General features: G+C 41.0%; 1 protein-coding gene across 2 annotated transcripts in view; it reads right to left on the reverse strand.

Moving 5' to 3' along the window:
• Positions 1-25768, reverse strand: part of sdc3 (syndecan 3) — a 58894-nt gene that overhangs the window by 4045 nt on the left and 29081 nt on the right. The window contains exons 2-5 of one of the 2 annotated variants that reach the window (XM_036145076.1): positions 12962-13049; positions 5378-6156; positions 1504-1693; positions 1060-1113 (exon numbers count right to left, since the gene is read on the reverse strand). In XM_036145076.1, the coding sequence (XP_036000969.1) occupies positions 1060-1113; positions 1504-1693; positions 5378-6156; positions 12962-13049 (1111 nt within the window). The remainder of the gene's footprint in view (positions 1-1059; positions 1114-1503; positions 1694-5377; positions 6157-12961; positions 13050-25768) is intronic. The other variant, XM_012861447.3, reaches the window with a different exon arrangement.

The following is a 25768-nucleotide window of genomic DNA, read 5'->3' on the forward strand; positions in this document are numbered from 1 at the left end:
TTTCATTATTCAGTCCAGTTTGTGCGGCGCACCAATAACATTGGAAATCAAATCTACCCTTTGCACTATGCCCGACAGTTGGCAGATCGGTCTTAGGTTTTCAAAACCTAATCTTGACAGCATCCTTGTCATTATGATGAAAAATCTCAGCGGTTCTCCATTTCCTCTCACTTTGGGCCTCACTTCATGTGGGCAGCAACAAATTCCTTTTATTTAAACAGGGGGTTCCTTCTTTGTCAGCACCGTCACGGCCCACTGGACCTGCTTTAGAGAGGACAGCGACGCAGATGTGCTCCATGACGGCGTTTATTATAGCGGTTCCTGTGCTATGCTACGTGCTAACCAGTTTACTTTCCTTTGACAGGGACAGTTTTGGTCAGATAAGAAAATCTTAAGAGACGGTGCAGTGTTCCAGCAGGACAATGATCCCAAACACACACCCAAACTGGTTTATGAGCGGATAAAGAAGGTAAACATTGAGCGTCATCTGCTCCATAGATCTTAGTTTAAGAGCTGAAGGCACTTGTATTTATACAAGCGTGCCATTAGAGCTTCAGTTTTATTCTTTTCTATAGTTTGATGTTTTTACCTCTCTCTTTTCAATAATTTCCAGCATTTACGTGCTTTTTTTGTGTGCTCTGATGTTTTCACAGGAGAAGCACTTAGCTCTAAATAAAAACTGTTATATAAATAAAAACCTTTCTACAATATTGACCTTGGATTATAAAATAAATATGAAAATAAATCCTGACTTGAAAAAGACATGCAGCTAAAGCACAGACAATTTAAGTTATTTATCTTACAAAATAGAAACGTGAAAAGTGCAGTGAGACATTTTGTTGTTTTGTTATCTAAACTGAATATGAGATCACCAGAAACACAAATTATTTACTGAACTCTAACAAATTTAATTAAATGGTTAATTAACAGGTTGACTACCTCAGAGATGGGCACCAACAGAACAGAGATGCAAAGAAAAGGAGCGAATAACTAATCATATACACAGTTCTAAGTCTAGCACACAATCTAGTCTAATATCTGTTGCCTCCTGCTCTTTACCGACAACCAGGAAATCAGCAAAAACCACCGCCAGCAGTCCACCAATCAGAAGAGCTGAAGGAGAGACATGGAGACGGTCAGGTCAGGCAAGTTGGCTGCGCCTTCATTTTCCACAGCAGCTCGTTGAAATGTGAAAAAGGGAAAAAAGGGGGACGCTGGGAAAGAAATAAGAATTGGCTAGAGGGAAAACAGGGGGGAGTAAGGGTTGGAGAACCTGACAGGAGGACTTCTTGTTCTCAGTGGATCAAATGGAGCTACGCAGCAGGGTGGTCAATGTGCTCTAGGGTGATCCTGGTTTCCCTTAGCAGCCCCCCCCCAGCAGGAGGAAGCAGAAAAAGAATACAGGAGGCAACGCGGGAAGGTTTTCTGCTCATCTAAACAGCTGATTGATTTGTGGGTTGGTGGATCAGACGGACGGGACAAAAACCTCCGACTTGCTCTCACCTATTAGGACCTCTTTCCTCTCCAGGATGTTCTTCTGCGGCATCTGGGCGGCGGAGCTGCCACCGTCCACCGTGTTCCCGCTGAAGTCCGGGTCCGCCGGCATTACGCCTCTGCCGAGATTGTTCCGCCGATCCTCGCCGATCTCCGACTCCCCGCTCGGGCCTACGGCGCCCAGCTCGTTGTTCCCCTCCTGAGACGGAGGCAGAAGTACAAAGTTAACAGGACATTTTTTTTTTTCGATTTGATGTAATTGAATTTGTGCCGCAGAGTCGCTGCCCTGAAACTTATCCGCAGCAGCACGGAGAGAGTTTTCCAAGACACACGCTGGCATTTTCAGACAATGACTCTCTGTATGTTCTCTGAACAGCGGGAAAGAGGCTCGTTCTCAAACAAATATGTACACAGACTTCATCCAATATGATGCCTTTTCCACTTTAAAATAAATAAACAGATTTAACCAGAGGAATGCAGGTGGTCTGCTAACAAATTAAGAAAAATCAGGCAGATGGTCAGATCATTGCACAGAATCAACGACGGTAGCACAGGCTTCATCTTGTTTCTTAAACTTTGTCCGATGATGTTCAATAGCAAACAGGTCATGAGAAGAAGAGATGAGGGATGTTTGATCACTGCTGAGACCAATGAAGAAATCCCGTTGCCAGATATTGGCTGTTTACCCGAAGGCTGATCTGGATGATTCATCTTCTGACACTTATAAATGAGCCACATGTTCATCTATCACTGCAATGGTTAGCACTGCAGTTTTCCTTTTGTCAATCATAAACTCACACGCATACATTGGACTTTCTCGTATTACAACACACTGACTCAATTGTGTTTTATTGGGATTTTATAAGGAAGAACAAGCAGGGAGGAGGGGGATGCATGGTTTTATTTACTTTTCCACAAATAAAAATGCTAAAAAGTGTGCCACCTTCGCTGCAGGTCCTTTTTTGGGGACATCTGGAACATCCATGCTGAAGAACCGCATCCCCGCAGCATGATGCTGCCACCGTCATGTTTAATGTTCAGGATGGTATTTTCTGGATGCTGCATTATCCCTCTCTATTTTAAAAAACAATGCTATATTTGCTTTGTGGCCTGGAAATATGTCGTAGAGAGAATAAAGTTTGCCCACCTCGTTGGCTGTGATAAAAGGAGAATCTTGTCTGGGTACTTTAAATCCTTTTATTACGGCGTTATCACTTTCTCTATGCGCCCAAGGTGTTTTCTAAACTGTTTGCGCCGATTTTAGATTACTATGCAGAAATCATCGGATGCATACAATCCAAACTACTTTATGCGCCGTTAAATACAAAATTGGATTTTCAAAGTTTTCGTTTTTGTTCTGGAGCAAAGCCATCAGCTCACTTCCTTTCAGTGTAGCTTCTGGGGATAAGTACAGGTGAAGCTTTGACCACTACATCGATTGAATTAACAGGCTGGGCAAATGTGCTTGTCATCATTTGCTTCTGGGTTGAAAAGCTTAAAGCTATAATTTATTCATAGTTACTTAACGTGCAACACGACTGCACCTGAAGGAACAGATATTGCCATCTCCTCCAGGGGATCATGCTGCGGAATGATGTTACCACCAGTGCAGAGCTTCCTTAACGTCGACAGCAGGTGGGTGTGACTGTATCTCTATATTGCAGTTTTTAACCACACTATGCCGTACTCCAGCATCTAAAATAAGAATCTAAACACGTTGAGGTAGCAGTACGTGACATTTGTGCCACTGTTGGTCATGACTCTGCGGTCATTAAGGCTCAATCCCCTTTGAGGTAACAAACAAACAGTAAAGGCTGAGTAAGAGGTTAAAGGTCAGTTTAACCAGGGATAAGCTTAGGCTCGTGGTTTGGTTCGATTTAGGAAATTGCTTTTTTGAGAGTGAGATTCAGACTGGATTTTGATTTATTTTCAGGATCAGGATTGCTTGGTAATCATTTAATTTGTCTCTGTTTCACTGCTGAGTTCTGTTATCGATTGCGACGTCACTGGATTTGCCCTTTACTCGCTCGGTATAGTTCATCTGTTGGTTTTGTCAGATCTCTGCTCTAATCGCGCCACTGTCAGATGACTTCTTGAGGGAGTTTGTTTTTTGGTTGGCTGCTTGCTGAATCGTCTGCCTTCGGCTTCTGTTTCCCTACATTTTTACTTTTCTTACTGTTTATCAGTGGTCAGAAACTCTCCTCCTGGCCCACTAGTGGATACAGTAGCGCTTGTGAGAATAATTGGGCTCTGAGATCATTTAAACCAACAGCCTGCAGAGCCTGACTGACATGTCAAAAACCGGCGACTGGAGCTGTGGTCTCGTTTTCCGCCTTCACAATCCTCCCACCCAGCTCATCAAGCTGCACCGCTGCAACCACGGTTAAGCTCTCATTACATTAGATGCACCGATTAACAGATCCAGAAGTTGTAAAGTGAACCACAGCGACCGGATGCATGAGCAAAAAAAACAGACACACAAGCAGGATTGTTTAGGGGAGAATGGAAAGTTTATGATTGTAACCCTGTAACTTTAAAATTAAATTCTTGGAGCGTCTTGAACGCTTGCCAGTATAAAAGCTTTAAATCATAAGAAAGTGAATTAGTTTGGCGATAGAAATTTAAATAAGGAATAAAGCCTAGAAATTAAAATCGTATTTTTTGATTACACAAGCTTTTTGACAAGAATCCAGCTGAAACGTTGTGCATAATGCTTTTCTCCTCCATTGAACACATGCTCCAAATTATTGGTGAAATAATCAGCACTGGTGAAAGAGAGATTTAAAAGGTGACAGCAGGAAACATAAATCCTGCAGAAAATGTTTCTTGCTTCGGTTTGGCCCCCATGTCTGGTCTTCACACCTTCAACACAGACTCTGAACAATGAGGGGCCGAGTTTAAGTCACTGTGCTTACCAGCAAACACTCAAAGCTTGTTTACTTACTGCGATTTATTTGCACACTGCAAAAAGGGAACTAAAAGAAAGTGCAATTTTCTTGAAATGAGTGCATCTGTTCTTGATTTGAGCTGGCAACTTTAAATGATCTGCCAATAGAATAAGATTTTTGCACTTAAAATAGGAACAGCTCATCTCCATCATCTTATTTCAAGTGCAGTCTATCCAATTATCTTATTTTAGGGGTAAAAATACTAATTTCGTTGGTGAATAATCATATTTACCTGCTCAAATCCAGGACAGATACACTCATTTCAGGAAAACCTTACTTACTTTAGTTCCCTTTTTGTAGTGCAAACTTTTACAGTGTGAGTGAAATTAGTCCTAAACTCAAGCATTAGAAGTCAGACTATCAAATCAGAGCAACAGATTAAAACAGATAAATATACAGATAAATACCAATAAATAACTCTGTTACCATCTGTTACTGTTACTCTGTTACCTCTTTGTAAAAAATGTGTTAAAGTTCAAATAACATCAAGGCTCTCAGATGGCCCTGGACTCTGATGAATATAAACATCCGATCCTCTCTAATCTCACCTGAACACTGCAAAAAGAGAACTAAAATAAGCAAAATTTTCTTGAAATTAATGTATTTGCCCTTGATTTGAACAGGTAAATAAGATTATCTGCCAATGGAATGAGCATTTTTACCCCTAAAATAAGACAATTAGATATCGTGCACTTGAAATAAGATTATAGAGATGAATTGTCCCTATTTGAAGTGCAAAAATCTTATTCCATTGGCAAATAATCTTATTTACATGCTCAAACCAAGAAAAAAATACTCTCATTTCAAGAAGATTTTTCTTATTTTTAGTTCTATTTTTGCAGTGAACCTGTGTGTTTTGGAAAGGCTCTTATCCCAACAGGAAATAAAACTCTGCCCCGCATTATAAAAGACAAATAGTTTGAACCGTTGCACACCTGTGTCGTTGTGGGCGGCTGTGGGCGGGTCGTTCTTTCCGTCGGGGCCCCCTGAGTGGTCTTCGATGCTGGAACCCTGGGCCTGAAGGGGAATCTGGTCTTGACGGTGGTCGCGGCTGTAGTGGTGGTGGTGGTGGGTGCAGGTGTTGTAGGCTCGGGCGTGGTCTCTGCTGTGGTGGGCGCATCGTCCTCTGTGGTGGATTCAAAGTAGTCCAAGGTGGACTCGGGTGAGAGGTACACATCATCCTCCTCCGTGGTGAGCTGTTCGTCTGAACCAGTGGAGGGACTTGCGCTCTCCACAGCGCTGGTCCACAGGCTGGTGGTCGACGTGGGGAAGACGGCGGACGACCGGGGGGCAGCGGTGGTCTGAGCCGCCCGGATCCTCTCCAGCTCCCTCTGCCTCTCCAGCTCCCGCTCTATCTGCCTCTCCCGTTCTCTCTCCCGTTCCCTCTCTCTCTCCTGCTCCCTCTTCCTTTCGTTCTCTCTTTCCATCTCTTTGATCCTCTCTCTTTCCCTCTCCCTTTCCAGCTGTCTCTCTATCTCCTGCTGCTGCCTTTCCCTTTCTCTCTCCTCCAGCTCCTTGTCCACGTAGATGCCGCTCTCTCCGTCGGCCTCCGTGGGAAGCACGGCGGCGACGACGTCGTCTGGGCTGGGGCTGGGCTCGGCTGCAGGTGAGGCTGAGGGGGCGGGGCTTGTTGCCTGGGTGGTGGAGAGGAGCAGGGGCTCCTCTGTGGTGAAGGACACGCCAGATTTTGTCGGGCTCATGGCGATCCCGTAGACTGGAGAAGGAGAGAAGAGGAAGTTAAAATGAGTTAAAGTAAATTAAACGAGAGATGCAAATGGCACCACTTCCTGTCACCTCCAAAAAGCTGTGCAAACTGGACATAGATTTTAAACATAACCTCAGGAATAAAATGACCCCAATCGTGATTCTCAATTGATTCAGAATTTTACTTTGGTTGTCATTTAAAGTTCGAAAAACATTTTTGATTTCTGTTCTCATAGTGTGGGTTGCCGCAGCTTTTCTTGTCCCCCGTTTGTCTGAAGCAGCCTGTTGAAGCACCCGGTCTCTTAGAGACCCTCGTTCTTACCATCTGCTGTGATTAGATGCTCACATAAGGTGGTATGCATCTCTTTAAGGGCCGTCAAACTGTGGATGTGAAGGCTGTGGGAATGTCAAGCTGGGAGCATCGACTTATAATGTAACATTTTGGCCAGTTTAGGGAGTTTGGCCTCTAGGAGAGGGAATATTTACTATGGGCTCTCTGACTTTGCAAACATTTACAGATATCCGAAGGATTTGAAGGATATCATCAAGGATTGTTTTCCCAAAATGCTAAAGTTTGTGTGTTAGAAAGATACACTTCCTGTAAGTTAATCGGTTTTTGGTTGCAGCCTATCAGGGTTTTCGGAACGACTTTAGACCAGGAGAGGACGGATCTGTGCTTTGTTGTGTCTTGGTCGACCCCGTCAACGAGACACAACATCCTGCTTCAGTCAAAGCAAAAGCTGTTCAAAGACCAGAATAGAGATGGGAAAAACTGATCGCCCCTGCAAGTCAAGGCTAATAATGTGGGCTTTGTACCACTGCACCATGATTCACCAGTGAGAAAGAGACTGAGGAAAAAAGGGAATCTATGGGAGAGATCCAAAGCAGAAACCACTGCTGGCCAAAGTTGCTAAAAAAAAAACAACAACAATCATATCCTAATGATCACCAGGACTTTTAGGAAAGCACTGGGTCAACTGATGACGCAAAATTGGAACTTTTATGAAGATGTTATTCTCGTTGCATCTGGTAAAAAGAAAAAACAAGTCCACACTAAATGGCTCAAAATAAACAAGCCCAAGGTTATTTCCAATTGAAATGCTTGGGCTTGATCTTACACAGGTCATCCTTGCTTAAAAACCTTTCAGTGTGACTGAATTTATAAAATCCTACAAAGGGGAGCGGACTGAGTTTGCTCCACGGCAAAGTAAAAGACCGATTACGGCCATCTCAAGCACCTGATGGTAGATGTTTCATATATAACCAGCGTTATCTTTGCCTAATATTAAAGTTTGCTTGTTGACGTAAAACAAATATAAAAAAAGAAAAAGAATCTGTACAGCCCTCTAATGGCATCCCTAGTAAACATGTGTAAAGAGCCATAAGATAAAAGAACCTTTTATTTTACAACTGTGCTGCTAAGTGAGACATTTAGGGTAACCACGTTTCCAAAACAATCATTTTATTTATTATATTTATCTTTACCATGAAATTTGACTGGAACGAGTTTTGGACAACAATAATACTGATATACACTCACAGTATCGGAGGGGAAATGAGCATAAAAAGAGCAAACACAACAAATATGCCTCAGACATCCTGCTGAGTTCTCCACTTCTGTATGGGCAGAAGAAAATATGTGAAGCTTTTGGTTGTTTAGAAAATAATTACATAGAGCGGTATTTTATTTCTAAAGCAAGTAAACAAGAAGGTTCTGTGAAGACTTGTAGGAGCTACGAAAAAAAAAAAACACCTGATGACTGAAATCCACTGATTTTCAGCCTGAACAGGCCTGACTGCTGACCGCCTGGTCAAACTCAAAAACTATTCCTTGTAAGTTTAGATTTAAATGATTTGTGTTCAACCAGGAAGTTTGTTTTGTGCTAAGTAATTAGCTATGAATCTTCAAAAGATAAAACAATATTAAAGGAATATCAGTTCTGGAAAATATATGTTTTTACTTACATTTTATTTACAATTCTTTACCTTTCTCAATATTCAATTTAAAAGCCTATTGGCATTACAGCCATCAAACCCTTCTTATAATCGGAGACCATCTTTTCCCTTTTGTGATGAGCTCCAACTCTGAGGTTGGAAGGCCTCCTTGCCATCACATTAATGTTAAGCACACTTAACAGATTCAAATCAATGTTATTTCCAGTCTAAAAGAAGCCTGTTGGTAAAATTAAAAGACATCTTTAAACCTAAATCTGCCAGAGGTAGCAATAATTTAATTAAGTGCAAAGGTACGGTCACACCGAATGCGATCAAGGCTAATCTTTTGCCCTGATTGTCTGCTGTTGGTCGCTTGACATTTCACCTCTCTCTCACAAATGATTCACACTGATAACGCAGCCATTTTCTCCCAACCACCTTCACCTTCACCGCGTCATCAAACAGGAGGAGCGTCTATCCGCGACATGAATTTTACAGAGTGAGTCACGATGGTGGTTGTAATGTAGAAAGCCGTCTGTCCAGCACCAAGAATGGGAGCTGCTGCCCCACGTCGGCGGATAGATCCCCCTGGGATACGAACTACAGGCGTCTTCGGTCAGTAAAGCCATCATTGCTCAATAGAAATATAGCCTAATAGTACTGTCTATGTAACACATAAAAGGGTTTTAGTGCTTAAATAAATGGAGGAGGACCCTTAAATTGACAGAAAAGTTCAGACTGTTGAATTTGAGCTAAATTTCACTTCGCTCTGTTTGCAGTTTTGCGTCGCACTGCTCGCGCATTTCGTGCCGTTGGCATCACTTGAAACGCCTTGTTAACGCTCCTGTTCAGAAGTGTTAAAGCGCTCTTGAACGCACCTTTACTTAGGGAAGACTCGCTCAGGTCGCGTTCGCTGTGAACGCACCTAAAGAGCTAAGCATGCAAACAGCAACACCCTTTGGTGTGGGGGTTGTTACTGAGTAAGCTTATTAGCTTGTTAGCTATTTTCACAATCAGTGAGATTTTTAAAAATCTCTTTTTTGTTCTCTTAATCCTTTAGAACATTTGTAACCTCTGTTGATTTTGGGAACAGCCGGATATAAAAATGTTGGCAGTGTTTTTGAAGTTTAATGGAGAATCTACACTCTCTAAACAAAAAAAATTAAAATAAAACACATGGAGATTGTAGTTTTGTATTGCTAGCTGCGCTAATGGTGCTAACTGGCAATATAAAGTGTTCGTTTTAAAAGTCATGTCAGGAAATATTCCGCCTTTGTTTTTATACAGTAAAACTCAGTGACATGCTGTTCTCACCGGAGAGAAAAGACCAGCGAAAGTGGCAGGTTAAAGCATACAATAAGACAGATATCAGGAATCAGCAGAACTGTGATTGATGCATCTCTAGTTTTCAGCCGATTATTGACTAAGAGACAATCTGTCAAATTTATTTGACTGTATAAACATCGCTGTTTCTAGCAAACGGAGCCCCTGTTCCCTGAGAATTTAAGTGTCTTTGCCTTTCTGCGCCAGCTCATTTTAAATGTCACTGCACTTAATGATACAAGCGCTGCAGGGAGGTGTTTGTGCTGTCAAATCACTTAAGAGCAAAATGATGACTTTGACACGGCAATCTCAGCCGCAATGAAATGCTTTTTTCCCCCCTCTTATTTAGCCGCCTGACAGCGGAAAAGTGATTCGAGCACGAATTGGATCAACTACAGTAAGTTCAGCTGGGGTGGAAGCTGAAGAAGAAAACAGAGATTAGAAAAATAAAAACTTTCTTTTGGGCCTCCAGATCGGGTATTAAAAATGTATTTTGGTCAGTTAGTGCGGATGGAGATCTCTAGAAAGAGTAGCTGCGGTGAATGCCATTTATATATGCCTATATGTAGTGCATTTTCAGAAGGAGCAGAGAGGAGATGAGCAGAGCTGTGGCTCATAATATTGTTACTCTGCCTTTCATTTGGTTATAGCAGTGAAGCTCCTTGGGTTGAAAGAGAAGCAAATTGAATTTGCAGACACAAAGACACGAAGGCTGTCAGAGGAGCTGGAGAGGATATCGGAAAACGGACTCCAACAATGCGTCTTATGTTTAATGTATCAGAAGCCACAAAATACCTCCACGGAAGCAGCAGAAGCAGACATTAAACGCACGTCTTTGTCTGCTAAAAGCCAACCCTTTTCTTTGGAAAGGTTCAACTCTATATCAGGGTTTTAGATAAAGCAATTTGCCAGGCTGCTGTTTCAACCGCAGGGGGTGCCTCCGCCACTCTTCCCTGCCCTGAATTGTAATTTATTTCGTGCTCGCCCACCAGCGCCGTGCCTTAACTGAGGGCGGCCCTCAATGAGTCACGCTTGATAAGAAGCCGGCCGACGAGCGGCGCAAGGCCAGATCAGAAAATCAGGCCGTTACACCGATGTGACTTACGCTAAGCAGGTAATTCCCAAACACGCAAACTGGCAGCGCTCCCTGAAGACGACATGTGCCGGCAGGTAGCTGCGTGTGATTGTCTAATCTGTGTGGACTGTAATCTGATTAGAGCAAAGAAGGTCTCTGGAGATCGACCCCTGGTTAGTGGTTGGTTGTTTGCGACGTTGTGCCCAAGAGTTTTTTTTTTTCTTTAAATCTGTATCCTGACCTGGCTGAAGAGCCAAACACTTTGTGGAAGAACTTCACAATTTTTACGTTAGGAGCAAAAACGTCTGCGTGACTCATTGGGAATGTTTCGCATTTACGTGTTCAGCCCCCTGGGTCAACAATACCTTGTAGAACCAGCTTTTGCTGCAGGTCCTTTGGGCTATGTCTCAACCAGCTTTGCATATCTAACAACCGACAATTTTGTCAATTCCTCTTTGCAGAACAGGTCAAGCTCAACTAAAAGGAGAGCGTCTGAGCAGCGACCAGCAGCCTTTAACAGGTTTCCTACAGAAAAGCATGCCCACAGCATGATGCTGCGACCTCCATGATGTGCCCAGGGTCATATGGATTAGTTAGATAATTAGATTATAATAGATAATTGCCACATGTAGTTCACAAAGTTGGTTTTTTGCTCTCATCTTGACCAGAACACCTTCTTCCATGTTTGCTGTGTCTCCTAAATTAAAAGGTCTCCAAGCACCGAGCAGAGGAAGAGTATGCAATCTATTTGATTTTCATTTGATTGAAAGTTACACTCTTTAAGCTGTTTTACTTTGCAAACACAGACACACTTTTTAATATCTCTGATTCTTTTTTTTTCACTTTTTGCATGTTTAAAATAAAAGGTTAAGCTCAGAATTATTCCTAAACCTGGCACATTTAGTTTTAAAGGGGTCATTGTAATGTTAATGTTTTGGAGCGACACCAGCAAGAGTCTGGATTTGAATTTGACAGAGAATCTGTGGAGGGAGCTAAAGATGAGGGTGATGGCAAGGAGGCCTTCTAATGTCAAAGAGTGCTTTAGTTCAAAGCCAGATATTCATTTTTAAAGTACCAGTGGAAGGATGGAAAGTTTGACTGCTGTAATGCCTTCAACGGGACCTAGTCCCATATTTTGACCACGAAAAAATGCAAAAAGAACATATATTAATTTTCAGAGAAAGCAATATACCCGAACTGTTCATCCTGATAGCGTTTACTTGACAATAATTTTGCACCAGGCGTGATCAGCAGACATTGTTGTGCCAAGGAACTATCAGAAAGCAAGATGCGAACAATTGACGCAGCTACTGTAAGTCAATGGACCGTCCAGCCATGCCTCACGGTAAAGTGACAGCTCACAGGGTTAGAGTTAACTTTATCTCTTTCTTTTCACACTTCCGCAGCACATTTTTGACTCGGTCAGCCCCATTGCTTCTTCTTGCGCACATGTGCAATTACTTACGTCCGGTCACGTGGTTTTGTTATAGTGAATATACACAAAAGCGCTTCATTTACTAACAAAGAGAAAAAAAACAAAGTGTAAAATAGAAATAAAATATATTAAGCCAATATGGTACAATAATTTAATCAGAAAAACTTTGTATGCAACCATAGTGAATTACTTTAGTAGAAATTTGTAAAGTTACTAGACCCCTTTACATTTTTTTACATTGATCATAGAGAATTCTATTCAATTTATTTTATTTATATAGCGCCAATTCATGAAACATGTCATCTCAAGGCTCTTTCCAAAGTCAAATCCAATCAAATCAGACAGATTGGTCAGAAAGTTTCCTCTCTAAGGAAACCCAATAGATTGCATCAAGTCTTGACAAGCAGCATTCACTCCTTCTGAAAGAGTGAGCCACAGGGAGAGTCGTCTGCATTGTCCATGGCTTTGCAGCAATGCCTCATACTGAGCAAGCATGAAGCGACAGTGGAGAGGAAAACTCCCCTTTAACGGAAGGTACAAATAAACTGAATGTTAATGAAACAAATATTTTTTCAATAAGTTAATGTTTTTGAGGGCTGCCTTTCTCATTTGTCAGAAACAGATGCCTTGGTTGAACAAGGACAAAAAATACTATTCTGCCAATAGTACGAATCATTTTGGGCTTCATATCTGACCTGTTGGACGAAACTACATCCCAACCACATACACAACACACCCGGGCTAACGCAGAGGACCTCTCTTTAGATGTCTTTTGGTTTCCTTTTGGTCTGTAACATATAATCTAAAAAGAAAACACTGAATCCAAAAGTGGAAAAGTTAAAAGAGGAATGAATACATGTTTATGAGGCGCCCGTCTGTGTGGATGTGTTGAAAAGCAGACCATAAGGACAGGGAGCTGAGGGGGGGGGGGGTGGCTGGAGGCCTTCGAGGTCACAGATTGAAACCAAGCAGCTGTCTGGGTTTGAAGGAGCCAGGGCGTGAGTGCGTAACCCTCATTCACAACAACACCAACGCAGACACACTTACAGCCAGAGCCAGAGCCCGAGTAGAGGTCCTCGTCATCGTCGAAGCCTTCTCTCGTCGAGCCTTCGTCATCGATGGACCACGTCTGCGCCTGTAAGGGGGGGACAGAGGGAGGGAGGGAGGGAGGTGCGAATGACAACGATTAGAGTTATTCGTCACGGACTGCCGAGCTGTTCGTCGGTTTACTCGAAAGAGAGACCACTTTGGCAGATTACGTCCGCGCACAGACACGCGCGCAGCTGTCTGAGAGGAGGTGCGGGCTGCATTATGCCGGACAGGGGAACATCTGTCAGTCTGTGGGTCTCTGGAGGAGCATAGTTAATGAGTTGATCTAAAGCCGGGATTCTGGCAGGGAAACATCAAAGCTTTTTTCAGGGGGGAAAAGGGAAGGAGGGGGGGGTTTAGTTAGTCTCTGCTGGTAAGTGATGCTCAGACTGCAAAGCACCAAAGGACAGGACTGCAATTAACTTCTGAGGTTGGCAATTTTTCATTATACGTTAATAGGGAGATGGTTTGAATTAATTGTTTTCGTGTGAGAGTAAAATGTTAGAGAAAGCAGGATTTAATAAAATATTTAAAAATTGCAACATCAAATAGATGCCACCATAAAATCTGCACAGTTAATCGCTATTAGGGAATAACTATATTTTCTAATTAAAAGTTTATACATTTATGACTGAATTAAATTTCTAAAAGAAAACAAATCCAGAATTTGGATGAAGTCAGGCTAGTAACCATTGCTAATGTATGCATGCCATTCAAATGTATACCCTTTCTTTTAATAAAGAAAATATCCATTAAAAAAAACTTTTTGTATTTGAGAGCTATTGGATTGAAGATTTTAGGCTAAAAAAGCTCAGGTCATACCGCTTATTTCATAGCTGGAAACAAACCTTTTTATTCCAATCTACCTAACGATTTCACCTACGTTTCTTAACGGTGCAGGTTTTCAGAAATAAACCTGATTGGTGAATATAACAATGCTCAAATCACACATATGTACCAGTACTTTAAATGAACTGTGCATTACTTTCTGAATATTTATATTACATCCCTGTTTTCAGTGTTTATGGTTCTGGTCCCTCTTTGGGTCGGTTGACACGTGTGCAATGTGTGATCTATTATGAGATTATCTAAATTATCAGTTGTCAGAACAGGTAATGAAATGCCCCCCAAGCCAGTTATGAACCGATGCAGGTTGGTATGAAGCGTGCCGAGCCCGGTGGCTCCATTTCATACAGTGCTGCCAGAAACTAATTTCCTAATCAAACACAGGTTTTGTTTGTCACCTTTAAATATTTAAGGTCCACCAGTTTCAACATCACATGAAGATAACCTGACTGAACACAAGTGACGGTTTAATTTATTAAGGGAAAAAAGTGATCCAAAGCAACACGGCCCCACCAAAAAGTTATTATCTCTTAAACATTGTTAGAGGGGTAATAATATTTTCCCATAAAGCCAGGTTGGTATAAATAGTTTGCTTTTGTTTGTTTTATACATATAAAATTAAAACAGCTTTCAAAACAGCTTTTTGTATTTGATTGGGTTAGTTTTGTCTGAAGATTGTTTTGATTATCTGAAGAAAAAAAAATTAAGTGTGGCAGCGTTAGAGTGTGAAAAGGAAATCTTTTTCACACCGCTGTAAAAAACAACAAGAACTGCAAAAGTGCTAAAGGATAAAGGGACCGCCACCTGACAGAAAAAAGACTAGTTAACATTTTTATTAAGGGAAATCCGTTATATCTGAATAAAGCGCCATACTGCAAGGTCATTTGCTTAAGCAGCAAACAAAAGACTTTTAAATGTGTACTTTGGGAATGCTCACATGAAATAATGCTGTCTGAATATGGCTGATCTAATGAGGCTAGTTTTCATTGGGATAAAAAAAAAAAAGGTCATCTTTCAACATATTCTTCTGGGCTAAATAAAGAAAGGACTGGCTGACCTGAAATATGCACACACACACACAAAAATAGAAAAAAAAAAAGATTTGTGAGTGTGTTAGGAGGGGAAGTGGCAATGCTTGCAGTAAATCCCTGTGAAATAGGGACAAGCTGCAAAAGGCAAAAATCAAGAGACCGGAGTATGAGACATATTTTCTTGGTAAACAGGTAATCAATGAGTTAATGAACCAACTAATTCAACAAGATGAGCGTCTTCAGCCCTTCTCGCAGTACTGAGGTAGCTAGTCAGGTAATCTCAATGATTTTTAGCAACTATTTTAAGATATCCTGTCTGAAAACGAGGATGAAACCGATAGATGTCTTTTTACCTGAGACTCGTTGACTTATCCAACCAGCAAACTGAAACCAACAGAGGGTTTTGCTCCATAAGCCAGAAAACGAGACATATTTCTGCCTTATCGATGTTTAGCTGAAGACTTTATTGACATCTCTTTGGTAAAAAAGCTGCTGTACATTAGAGATTACATTCAGTGTGAATGATTTCGCCCAGTCTTACCCCTCCACCTTAATCCGGGTCTGTTTGGTCAGAGCCGGAGGGGACAAAGCGGAGCCGTGGCGGGGGTCAGGCAGGGGGTAATCGAGGATCGCTCAGATATTTGAATCTCTGAAGTGAATGACCTCGTATTCCCAAACACTAAGAGGTCGATCCCTCCTCCCTCCACATTCATCTCTCTCTTTTTCTCATGACCTTAATCCCAGATCCCTGGGATATTCAACACACCCTTCAGCGCTCAGAGGCTTTTCTCATCACAGAGGGTCAACTGATACCGCCATGCCATGCGTGCGCTTTGTCACAATATGTGCTGCAGCGCAATGAGAGACCCGAAATGACAGCTAACGTAGCAAACTGTGTCGAGAAAGCTTCATGAAGGGAGTTTTCAGGGTCAAAAAGCTTATTATTATAAGATTTGGATCAGTATGCGGAAAGGTGTTTGTGGTTAAACCGTTCTGAACTAGAGCTTTCAAGCACTTGAACTCTGACAAAATCACCTTCGCATTTCTATTAAGCTTACAAGCTGTTAAAAAAAGGTTTCTGCTTTCTATAGATTTTTTTTTTTTGAATGCAGAAAACAGTGTGGTTATAATTACAAAAGGGTTAAACTCATGCATCTTCTCATTTATTATCCCTGTAAACGTGTTCTCGTAGTGCTGAGGTTGCAGAGAGGAGCTATATGGAAATGAGAATTGCCCCAGCTTTCAAACTTTGTAAATTAAAACTTTGGAATTAACTTTAAGCAAAGAAAATGCCTCCGTTTTGTTTTCTTCCATACTGTAAATGTTGGTAGTAAGGGTGAAACAATTAAGCTGAATAATTGTGATTGATCGATAATAGAAATGATAAAAAAAAAAAAAAATCGAATAATCATTAACTGGAGTATACAGACTAAAACATGACATTTGCTGAAAGCACAGCCCACTCACAGCAGTAGTTAGGCCAGAAATTTACAAAAAATATACAGTTAGCATTTAAAATTAAAAACCTGTCTGTAATTATGATCCATCCAGAAATCCTCCAATTGCTTAGTTTTAGCATCACCTGGTTCAAATTCTGTAAAAACAAAAGAAATCTCCCATTAAGCACCTATTGCTACCCAATTATTAATCTGTTAATCATTTAATTATTATATTATTAAGATTATATATATATATATATATATATATATATATATATATATATATATATATATATATATATATATATATATATATATATACATAATCTTAATAATTATATTGAACTCAGCATTGAAATAAAAAATATTACATGTTTTTGTCACTTACAATGCATTCAAAATGTGCAACAAATGTTTTTAGGTTCAAAAAGTTTGTTTATTGAGGGATGTTCATTTTCTAATAGTATCTCTTTTTAGAGTCATCACCAAATAGAAAAAAATGATTAATAGGTTTATTGGTTAGTAAAATAATTGATAGCTGAAGCACTAGCTGGTAGATTAATTGTAGACTTTTTTTTCTACCTCCAGTGGTTTCAGAGTAACATCAATGAGCAACATTTCTCATAAGAGGAAAAATCTTTGTGAGCAAAATGGCATGTTGGGTTGGTCTGAAATCTGCAGCGTGAAATTACAGGAAAAAGAAAGTACACCCTCACTGCTTCCCTTGGATTTAGGCCAGGTGCTGATAATGAAATGAAACTGACAGCTTGATGATCAAGCTTTAAAAGCAGGAGTGTTTGATCTTATCGACAGAGAGATAGAGAGATAGATACTTTGTCATTGTCACATGAATAACAAAATGAAAAGAGCCATCAGCTAGTGCAGCTATTCACAGTAGAATAGCTTCTACAATCCAACATCCATACATTCATGTCATGTACACGGGTTGTTTTTGACGGCATCAAGTTTGGTTATTGCCGTGGAGTAGAAATTGTTTTTCAATCTGTCTGTCCTTCCTTTTATTACTTTGGACTGTCTTAGTGACGTTAACAGCGTGAACAAAGAGAGACCAGGGTGAGAACTAGCTTTTAAAACACATTTTTAAGACAGCGATTGCTGCCTTTACACTCACTGGAGGTCTTCCAGTGAGTGTAAAGGCCAGCCAATGATTTACAACAGGAAGCACAGACACCAATCTAGCAAGAGTTACAAAACTATGAAGATGGTTCACATCTTCATAGGAATGGACGCCCGGCAAATTCTCCCCAAGATCAAACTTTTTAATACTTTGAAAATAGGTAAATACCCGAGATCTCCTTCTCCGACTCCTCAATTAGGATGTTAAATGTTCAAGTATAGAAGAAGGCTTAAAGCATGGCCTGTTTGGAAATATTGCTAACAGAAGAGTCCGGAGGAAAAACTAAAGTTTTCAAAGCTAAATCTAGAACAAAGTCCTTTAAACAGATAACTCCATAATAGGGAGCACAGAAACATCATGTTCCATGAAAAACCAAAAACATATCAAGACAAAGACCATAAACGATGGTGCAGGAGTCATGATATGGTCTAGCAGTCCCAGGACCTTGGAGCCTTGCAGCCACCCTAACTATGTCTACCAAAGTGGTCTGGAGTCAAATTTGAGGCCATCTCATTGAACGGGTGCCCTCATTGAGACTGGGTCATCAACGAGACAATAACCCTCAACATAGAAGCAGATTTGCAACAGAATGACTGAAAGAAAAAAAAAAGAGCTGAGGCAAGTACTAATTTATGCAAGACTGAAATAATCAAAACATGGCTGGAGAGAACAGTGGACCAAAAAAAGCTTCCAAGGAGATGTGATAGACACATACAATCCCTCAGAAAACAGATCCTTGGAGTTATTTCTGCTAGAAGGTGGTTCTCTCTACAAGCTGCCAGATTATAGGGTGCACTTAGTTACCCCCCAAAGTTTTAAAACAACTTTTTAATGTGGTCTTGGATGCTTTAAGGAAAGGAAGGAAAGCATCTTGACCATCAAGATCCCCGCCTTGCGACATATCTATAATGTGTTAGGGCGGAAACAAGGTCCCTGAAGTTGGTGCTCTTTAAAAGCGCAATGTTACATATCATCAAAGGCATAAGAACTTTTAATTGAAAGAGTTTACATCTAATAGTTACCAGACAGGGGCTCAGAGAGCACCCTACGTACTTATTCCTGTACCTTTGTCATAAAAAATAAGACAAGTGTGTTAGATCTCAACCTGTTTCGATGTCAAACTGATAAATCAGGGTCTTTCGTCGGTAAAATACTGTAAGGTGACATGTTTCTCACACACAGTTCAGCTGCATTTTTAAACTTGTTTTACTAAAGTTTTTTTGGCTCGCAGTAATTAAGCCTTGTTTAATAGTTAAATAGACCGACAGCCTCTCAGAGGACATTTTTTCCCCTGTTTGTTTTCTCTGTGGGTTCCAGTTTGAAAGCACAAATGCTCGTCCATCTGGCTCACAAGAATAAGAAATTATTATACTTAAAGCTCCTAAACCCTAATCCTCAAAACAATGGGTGATAGCGAGAAAGCCATGTGCATTTTATATAAGCAGTCCGTGGTTAAAAAGGACCTATTCTGTTTGAAGAACGCAGCTGAACACGCGATCAGCCTCACCACCATTTTTCCTTTCATGTTGGAGAGCATTATCCTCAGCTTGCCTCGAAACATTGGCTGATTCACACTTTAAACAGAGAGGAAACAGTGTTCGCAGTAGGAATTTCTGCGTTGCGGTCATGCTGACGTCCGCTCCAGGCTGCTTTTTTTCTTTTTTTTTTGTCTCAATCTGCTCAAAATCGAATTAATTTTTTTTATATATATTCCCAAAATGTCCAACTGGAAACCACAAGCTGTGTGCTTATGGTGCAGAACCAGCAATTAACACAGAATTAATCTGAAGTTTTAGTGTGAAACATGTCACAAAACAAAACGAATGACAGCAGCCAATTAATGGCCTAAATAAACCCTTTGCCTCGCAAAAGTATTTGCACCCTGTGTACTTTTACGCACGTCACATTATAAACAGAAATATCAGTATAAACTGTGGGGATTTGATTTGATTTGAAAAGGACACTAAAAATAAGTAAAATCTTCTTGAAATGAGTGTATTTGTCCTTGATTTGAGCAGGTAAATAAGATTATCTGCCAATGGAATGAATATTTTTACCCCTAAAATAAGATAATTGATATCCTGCATTTAGGATAAGATGATGGAGATGAGTTGTTCCTATTTTAAGTGCAAAAATCTTATTCCATTGGCAGATCATTTAGACTTGCCTGCTAAAATCAAAGACCAATACACTTTATTTACTTTTAGTTCCCTTTCTGCAGTGTAACTGTAAATCTTACAAATAAAAATCTGAAAAGTGTGGCGTTCATATGTACGAGTCGACAACCTACTGGAACCTAATTTTTGCACATAGCTGCACATAAATTACAGCTTTTTAAAAACATATCAAATCTAACACAGCAAAGTATAAAAAAACTGCTGAATGGATATGATCCCTTTAGCAAGGCACGACAAATGCTACCTGCTACTGGAATCAGAAAAAAAAAAACTCCTCCTTTAATTTATCTCCGTAAACATTAAGTGCTGCATTGCTTCAGGACCAAACAGGAAAAAAAGAAATCTTAAGTCTTAGTTTTGCTCCAAGTATAGAAATAAAGTCTGTAAATCTGACCATGGCAAACTTATCTCCTCAGCAATCTTAAGCCCATGCTGAGGCCCTGTGGAGCTGTTTTCTCCAGCCTGTGTGATACTAATTGTACCAACACACACACACACACACACACAGGCACTAGCTCCTCCCCGGCTCCAGACACAGGAAACCCGATGCCCTTAAAAGCCAATAAAAGCATAATGGAATCTAGAAACCAGAGCATCCCAGTCCATCACATCGCAGCACGGCGTAAAGATGAGACGCTATATGTACCTCGTGAAAATGAAATTGACTTGGAGTTGTTTGGATGTGGGCTTCCCGAATCGACAGGCTTAAAAAGTGAGTCCCCGGTGATGTCAAAGCATGAAAGTGCAGGAAAAAAAAAAAACAGTGAAAGGACGTCTCGGTGCGAGCGAGCACGCCGCAGGAGTGTGTGCGCGCCGTTTTCCAAGGTTTTACAATGAACCCCGTTGCTATGGGCAACCTTTGCCGTTCGCAGAAACTCCCCGTCTCCCCCGTGAGAAGCTACCAGACGCACACAAGTGGAGCGGCAGACACACTCTCTCACACACACACATATATAGGAGTATTAGCCACACAAGCAAAAAGGTGTTATGCAACGTCAAATAAACATCCTTAAGAAGAAAACAAGCTAGCAGCTTTCACCCCCTGCTTTCTGCCTGTTCCTGCACCCCCCCCCCCACCCCCGGGGCCTCCCTTCGCCGCCTCCTTGGATCCGCAGACTCCGTGCCAGCGTATCCCTGTCCTCGCCCCACTTTCCTTTCATCTTAAAATCCGTTTCTTATCTCAAGGGTAGCCCACTAAATTCAGCGTGACTCCCAAAAAAACACACACACAGTTAAATAAACACACCCCGCCCACAATGTGGCTCCGCAGCTCCAACCCGGGGGCCCCATTTACGCTTAAGCCCCCTCTAGGACTCACTGTATCTACAGAGCTCGGGGTTTCCAGTGTCTATGTTTATCTCGACGTTTAATAGTAAAATATAATCGCAGTCTGCGGCCTGGACATGTTTCATTTATGCGTCGGTATGTGTGAACTCACGGCGCGGTGGGCAGGACTGCGTCACTGCATGTAATTACAGTGTACGTGTGTGCCTGCACGCGAGTAATCTCAGGTTTTACTCGTCATGTATTTACAATCAGATGTGAATTTCAGGCGCTCCAAATCTGCTTTCCCTTCCCCTCTCTCCCTCTCTCTCTTTCTTTCTTCCTTTCTGCCACATTCATCCTGCGCCCTCAAAGCTAACTAACCACAATGAGCTCCCCATAACCCAGGGCCAAAATCATCCCAACGTTGCCCTCAATTTTTCCCTCCGCTGCTGCATTTTGTTCCCCGCTGGTTATAAACGGAAACTGTAGGATGACAAGCGTATTCGGCTTGATCTGCGGGAGTGAATGCGATCCTTGCTTTTTTGGGCGCCGCCATATAAAAAAGGCAGCGCCACTGTAAGACGTGCGGTGCCAGCTGGAGTCTGTTTAAAACAATCTGGGGATCTTGGAATTTCTAATCATGTATATAGTTTCTGTGAAGACAGGAGGCACAAACTGAAAATGGGGGGAAAAAAGAAGAGAGGAGAAGCTATAAGTACAGTGAATGCAATCAGTACTTGCATGAATTGTGGCATGAATGCTGCATGGCATGGAGGTGATCAGACTGTGGCTCTACAGAGATGTTAGCTCTCAGTTATCTCTATTGTTGACTCTGGTGTTTTTTTGTTTTTTTTATCTCCCTCTTGACATTAATCCATAGATTCTCTACGGGGGTTTAGCTCAGGTCAATATCCGGGGCTGTCAAGCGCATTGACACAATAGTCATAAAGCAGGTATTGGTTCTTCTGGGCAGATGTCTGCAGTAAAATGAAATCTTCCAGCAGGAAGCGTCGCCATAAGGTCTGACAGCAGAAGGAAGCGTGAGGTGCTCCAGCATTTCCTGCTAGATGGCTGCTCTCGCTGTGGACCTGATAAAACACAGAGTGGACCAACCTCGGACCTTGAAACTCTACATTTTCTTTCAGCTGAAAGCAGCACTGAGCAGTGGTCTAGTTGCACCTCGGCCCAGGCAGCAGCTGGTTCATACCTTCTTTTTCAGGGCACAAACACTGTCAGAAAGGGGGCGTGTTCTGTCGTATAGGCCGGTCATAAACCTCCCCCTTTATGTCGGAGTCTGCGCCCATTGTAAACTGTGCTCGCTAAACAGGAAGAGCAGCAAAAGGTAGAGTCTATCCATGGTGGAATATATGAACAGAACCTGAATTAATGCAGTTCTTTTTGGCTTTGCCTCATCATTAAGAGTCAGTTTTTCATGATTTATGGCAGTGATTAAGTAGTGGTTGCTTTGGGTATTATTTTAAATCTTCTTTTCATATCCACCCTATATGTTATCACTGTTTTGTCCTGGCTGGTTACTGCTTTCACTAATGCTTACATGCAAATGCTCTACTGTTAGTTTCGTTGATTCTGGTCTGCTTTTTTGTTTTTTTTCTGTTTGCTTTGTTTTTATTGAAAAAAATTAAAATAATTAAAAAAAGATCTTCATTAAAAGAAAAACAATATATAAACAGAGGGAGTATTTAATGCATATTGTTATATACATTTCTAAAACAAAAAAAAACAAAAATAACTAACAACTGTAACGTCAACCTTCGTAGTTAGCCTGTTTACAGCTATCAGAAGAATATGTTGCAGACGTGCATCCCTAATAGAAGAGTCTATTTGAACTGCAGCAATATCCATTGTCTTTGACGGCAAATTCTCTTGTGGGATCTGGTATGAAACTATACATTTAGTTTAAAATGCCTCTGACATTGTCTCTGGTTCATTAGTGGCTTAACACAAGGCCTAGATCAGTTGTAGCTCTCGCTCTGGATACACAGAGACTAGTTTCCTCGAACTTTTGTGAGGGCTTTGCTTCACAATCTCCTCAGTGCTGCAGTTATTTCTGTTTCTTTTATACCTTTTGCTACCCCACTTTTTCCCTCCACTCAACTTTCCATTAATAAGCTTGGATACAGCCAGCTTCTTTAGCTTCCTCCTATCCTTGAGGAGGTTGTCAGTGTCTGTCAGTCCCATGATTGAGTAGGCCATAACATAATGTTTCAGAATTATTTTTTTTATATACTAGATTTGATTAAATTAGATTCAACTTTATTGTCATTACACAGGTACAGGTACAAGGCAACGAAATGCAGTTTTGGTCTAACCAGAAGTGCAATAGCAGCAAGTGCAGGATAAACAATGGTTCCATAAGTACAGGACATGGGTTTTTACTGAATAAATATAGAGATGGATACTGTTATAAACTGAATTTTACTGATAGCTTTGTCCTATGAGTATAATGTATAGATAACTAGTGTTGTGAACTAAATTTATAGCTGGATGTGTACCGAATACAATATATAGGTGGATATTACTATATATTCTAAGTTTATGATAAACCTAATTTAGGTTTTAATTAGCTGTAAACTATTAACATCACATTTAACATAAATATACTGTTCAAATATGTCACTATTTACGTAGCAAGGCTAAATAGGAGTAACTTTTTGATTAATGTTGCTGAAGTTAAAAAACCCTTTTAAGAATATTCTAATTTGAGATGCTCCTGTTAGTCGTCAGAGGAATGTTGCAACGTTTGCAGTGACTCAGACGGAAACACGATCCGAAGCTGACACAAGGCACTGCACTGTAAATTTGATCCCACACATAGTGTTTGTCAGCTTGTTTTACAGTTGCAAAGGGTGGATTACCAGCCTGAGCTAACATTTCTGCAATTTCACGCACATTATTATTCTTTACAGGACCCAGTCTGTTCCACAGCTAAGGAATCAAAGGAGGGGGATAAAGAAAGACTAAGGTGTGCCTGTAGAAAACAATGAGTGTCTGTGCCGCACACCACTATTTTTGTGATATCAGGAAGTGAGATAAGAATAGGAGGCAAAGGTACAGTGTTTGTGTGCGTTCAGGGACTCACACACACACATAGAAATCTTTGTGCCGGTGGAGGCAGCTGGCAGCTCAGCACGACCCAAAAATTATTTCTTTGCTTGTATTTCTAGCGAGTCCGCCTTACTTCAGCTTAGGTCTTTCTCCAGGTTCAGATGGGTAGCATCATTTTTGATTGACTTCAAATGCATTCCTCTGTAACCCGAGAGGCTGCTGCTGCTTGCGCTCTCACACAGACACGCACGAGCATTGAGACGTGACATAACGCAATGCAACTCGCTCTTCTTTAGAGAAATAATCATTAAATGTGGATTTTAATATCAGAGATTGTGCTGGAATGAGTTTTCTCGACCGCCACGGCACGTTTGAGCTCTCAAGCTGTGAAGAATAATTTAAATACTCCCTCTTCTCTCCGCCACCATCTGCGACTCCTCTATCTATTCCTCCATGTACTGCAGCCACAGCAGTAAAGGGAAACAAGCGAGACAAAGACAACAAAAGACACTGAGGTCAAGTGTCATTTGTCAGACAGACAAATATCTGGACCAGGCATGGGCCTTATGAGATTCCCACGGTATAATAACCGAGTAAAAATACCCGCTTTACTCATATTTACACAAACTAAAAGTTCTAAGTGTGCTCCTTTTTTAGCTTGTGGATATTTTGAAACAGCATGAAGGGGAAAAGCGAAGTGGACAATTTTCAGGCAGCTGACCGGTAATGTGCAACAACAGGCGGGAGGGGAGGAGTTCAGGAGGTACACCAACACAACCAGATCCTCATTATTTCTCTGGCATCTCAATTTTAAAACTATAGTAACAAGGTGTGTCTGAGAGCAACTCGCTTTGGTGCAGTTTCTGCAAATCTAAAGGAGGCCCCTCACACCATGCCCCCCCCCCCCCCCCCTTCCAGGTGGCCAATCCACCCCGTTCAGCCATTTCTGTAGTAAACTAGTGAAATGAACAACCGATGACTCGTAGATTTGACATCCTTCAGGTTGGACCACAAAATCGCTCTGAGAAATAAAAATGGCTGATTTGCGATATTGGTAAGCTGGAAGTCCTTGACCTTGTTTAGCCACTCCACAGCAAAAGTGTGACATAATTGTTAAAAAAAAAACGTAATAGAGAAAAGAAACGATAATGGCTAGAAAAATATGACCTGAAAACAATATAAAGATATCTATGATGCTCCTGGACAGACTACTTTAAAATTTTCTGCATTCCTAGAGACTACAAGCACACAACAAACTGTATTTATGGGCTAAAAAAGAGAATTTTGCATGATATGTCCCCTTTAAAACAAGCGTGCAATGATACCTGTAACCAGCCCACGACTGATCTGAATGAATCCTTTTTAAAAGGAATCTTGACCTTCCAGACTCTACAAGTAAACGCTGTAAAAATGAGAATCTTTGAAAAACAACTTTTTGTCCAAAAAATAAATAAAATCCTGGAGATGAACACCTAAGATGCCATGAAGAAGGTCTCTCAAATCAACCACAATCCTTTTTAACTTTCAGGTGCAGATATTAAACGTCATTCATCACCCACTCTGAACTCTTTACTAATAATTATTGCAAATATGTTGATCCTAACTGCTTTGTAGAGAAATATTAATGACATTTTACCCCAGTGTCTTCAATGCAAACACAATCAAAACCAAGATTCAGTCCAATAATACATGTCTAACGTATCACTACTACAGTTGGCCCCTCCGGGCATTCATGTCGACTGCGCTGCTTCCCTGTGTGATGTCTCAGTTTTTGACTCCTGATGCATAACGGCTTGGATTTG

This window comes from Fundulus heteroclitus, chromosome 13, assembly GCF_011125445.2.
Source record: "Fundulus heteroclitus isolate FHET01 chromosome 13, MU-UCD_Fhet_4.1, whole genome shotgun sequence".
NCBI lineage: Eukaryota > Metazoa > Chordata > Actinopteri > Cyprinodontiformes > Fundulidae > Fundulus > Fundulus heteroclitus.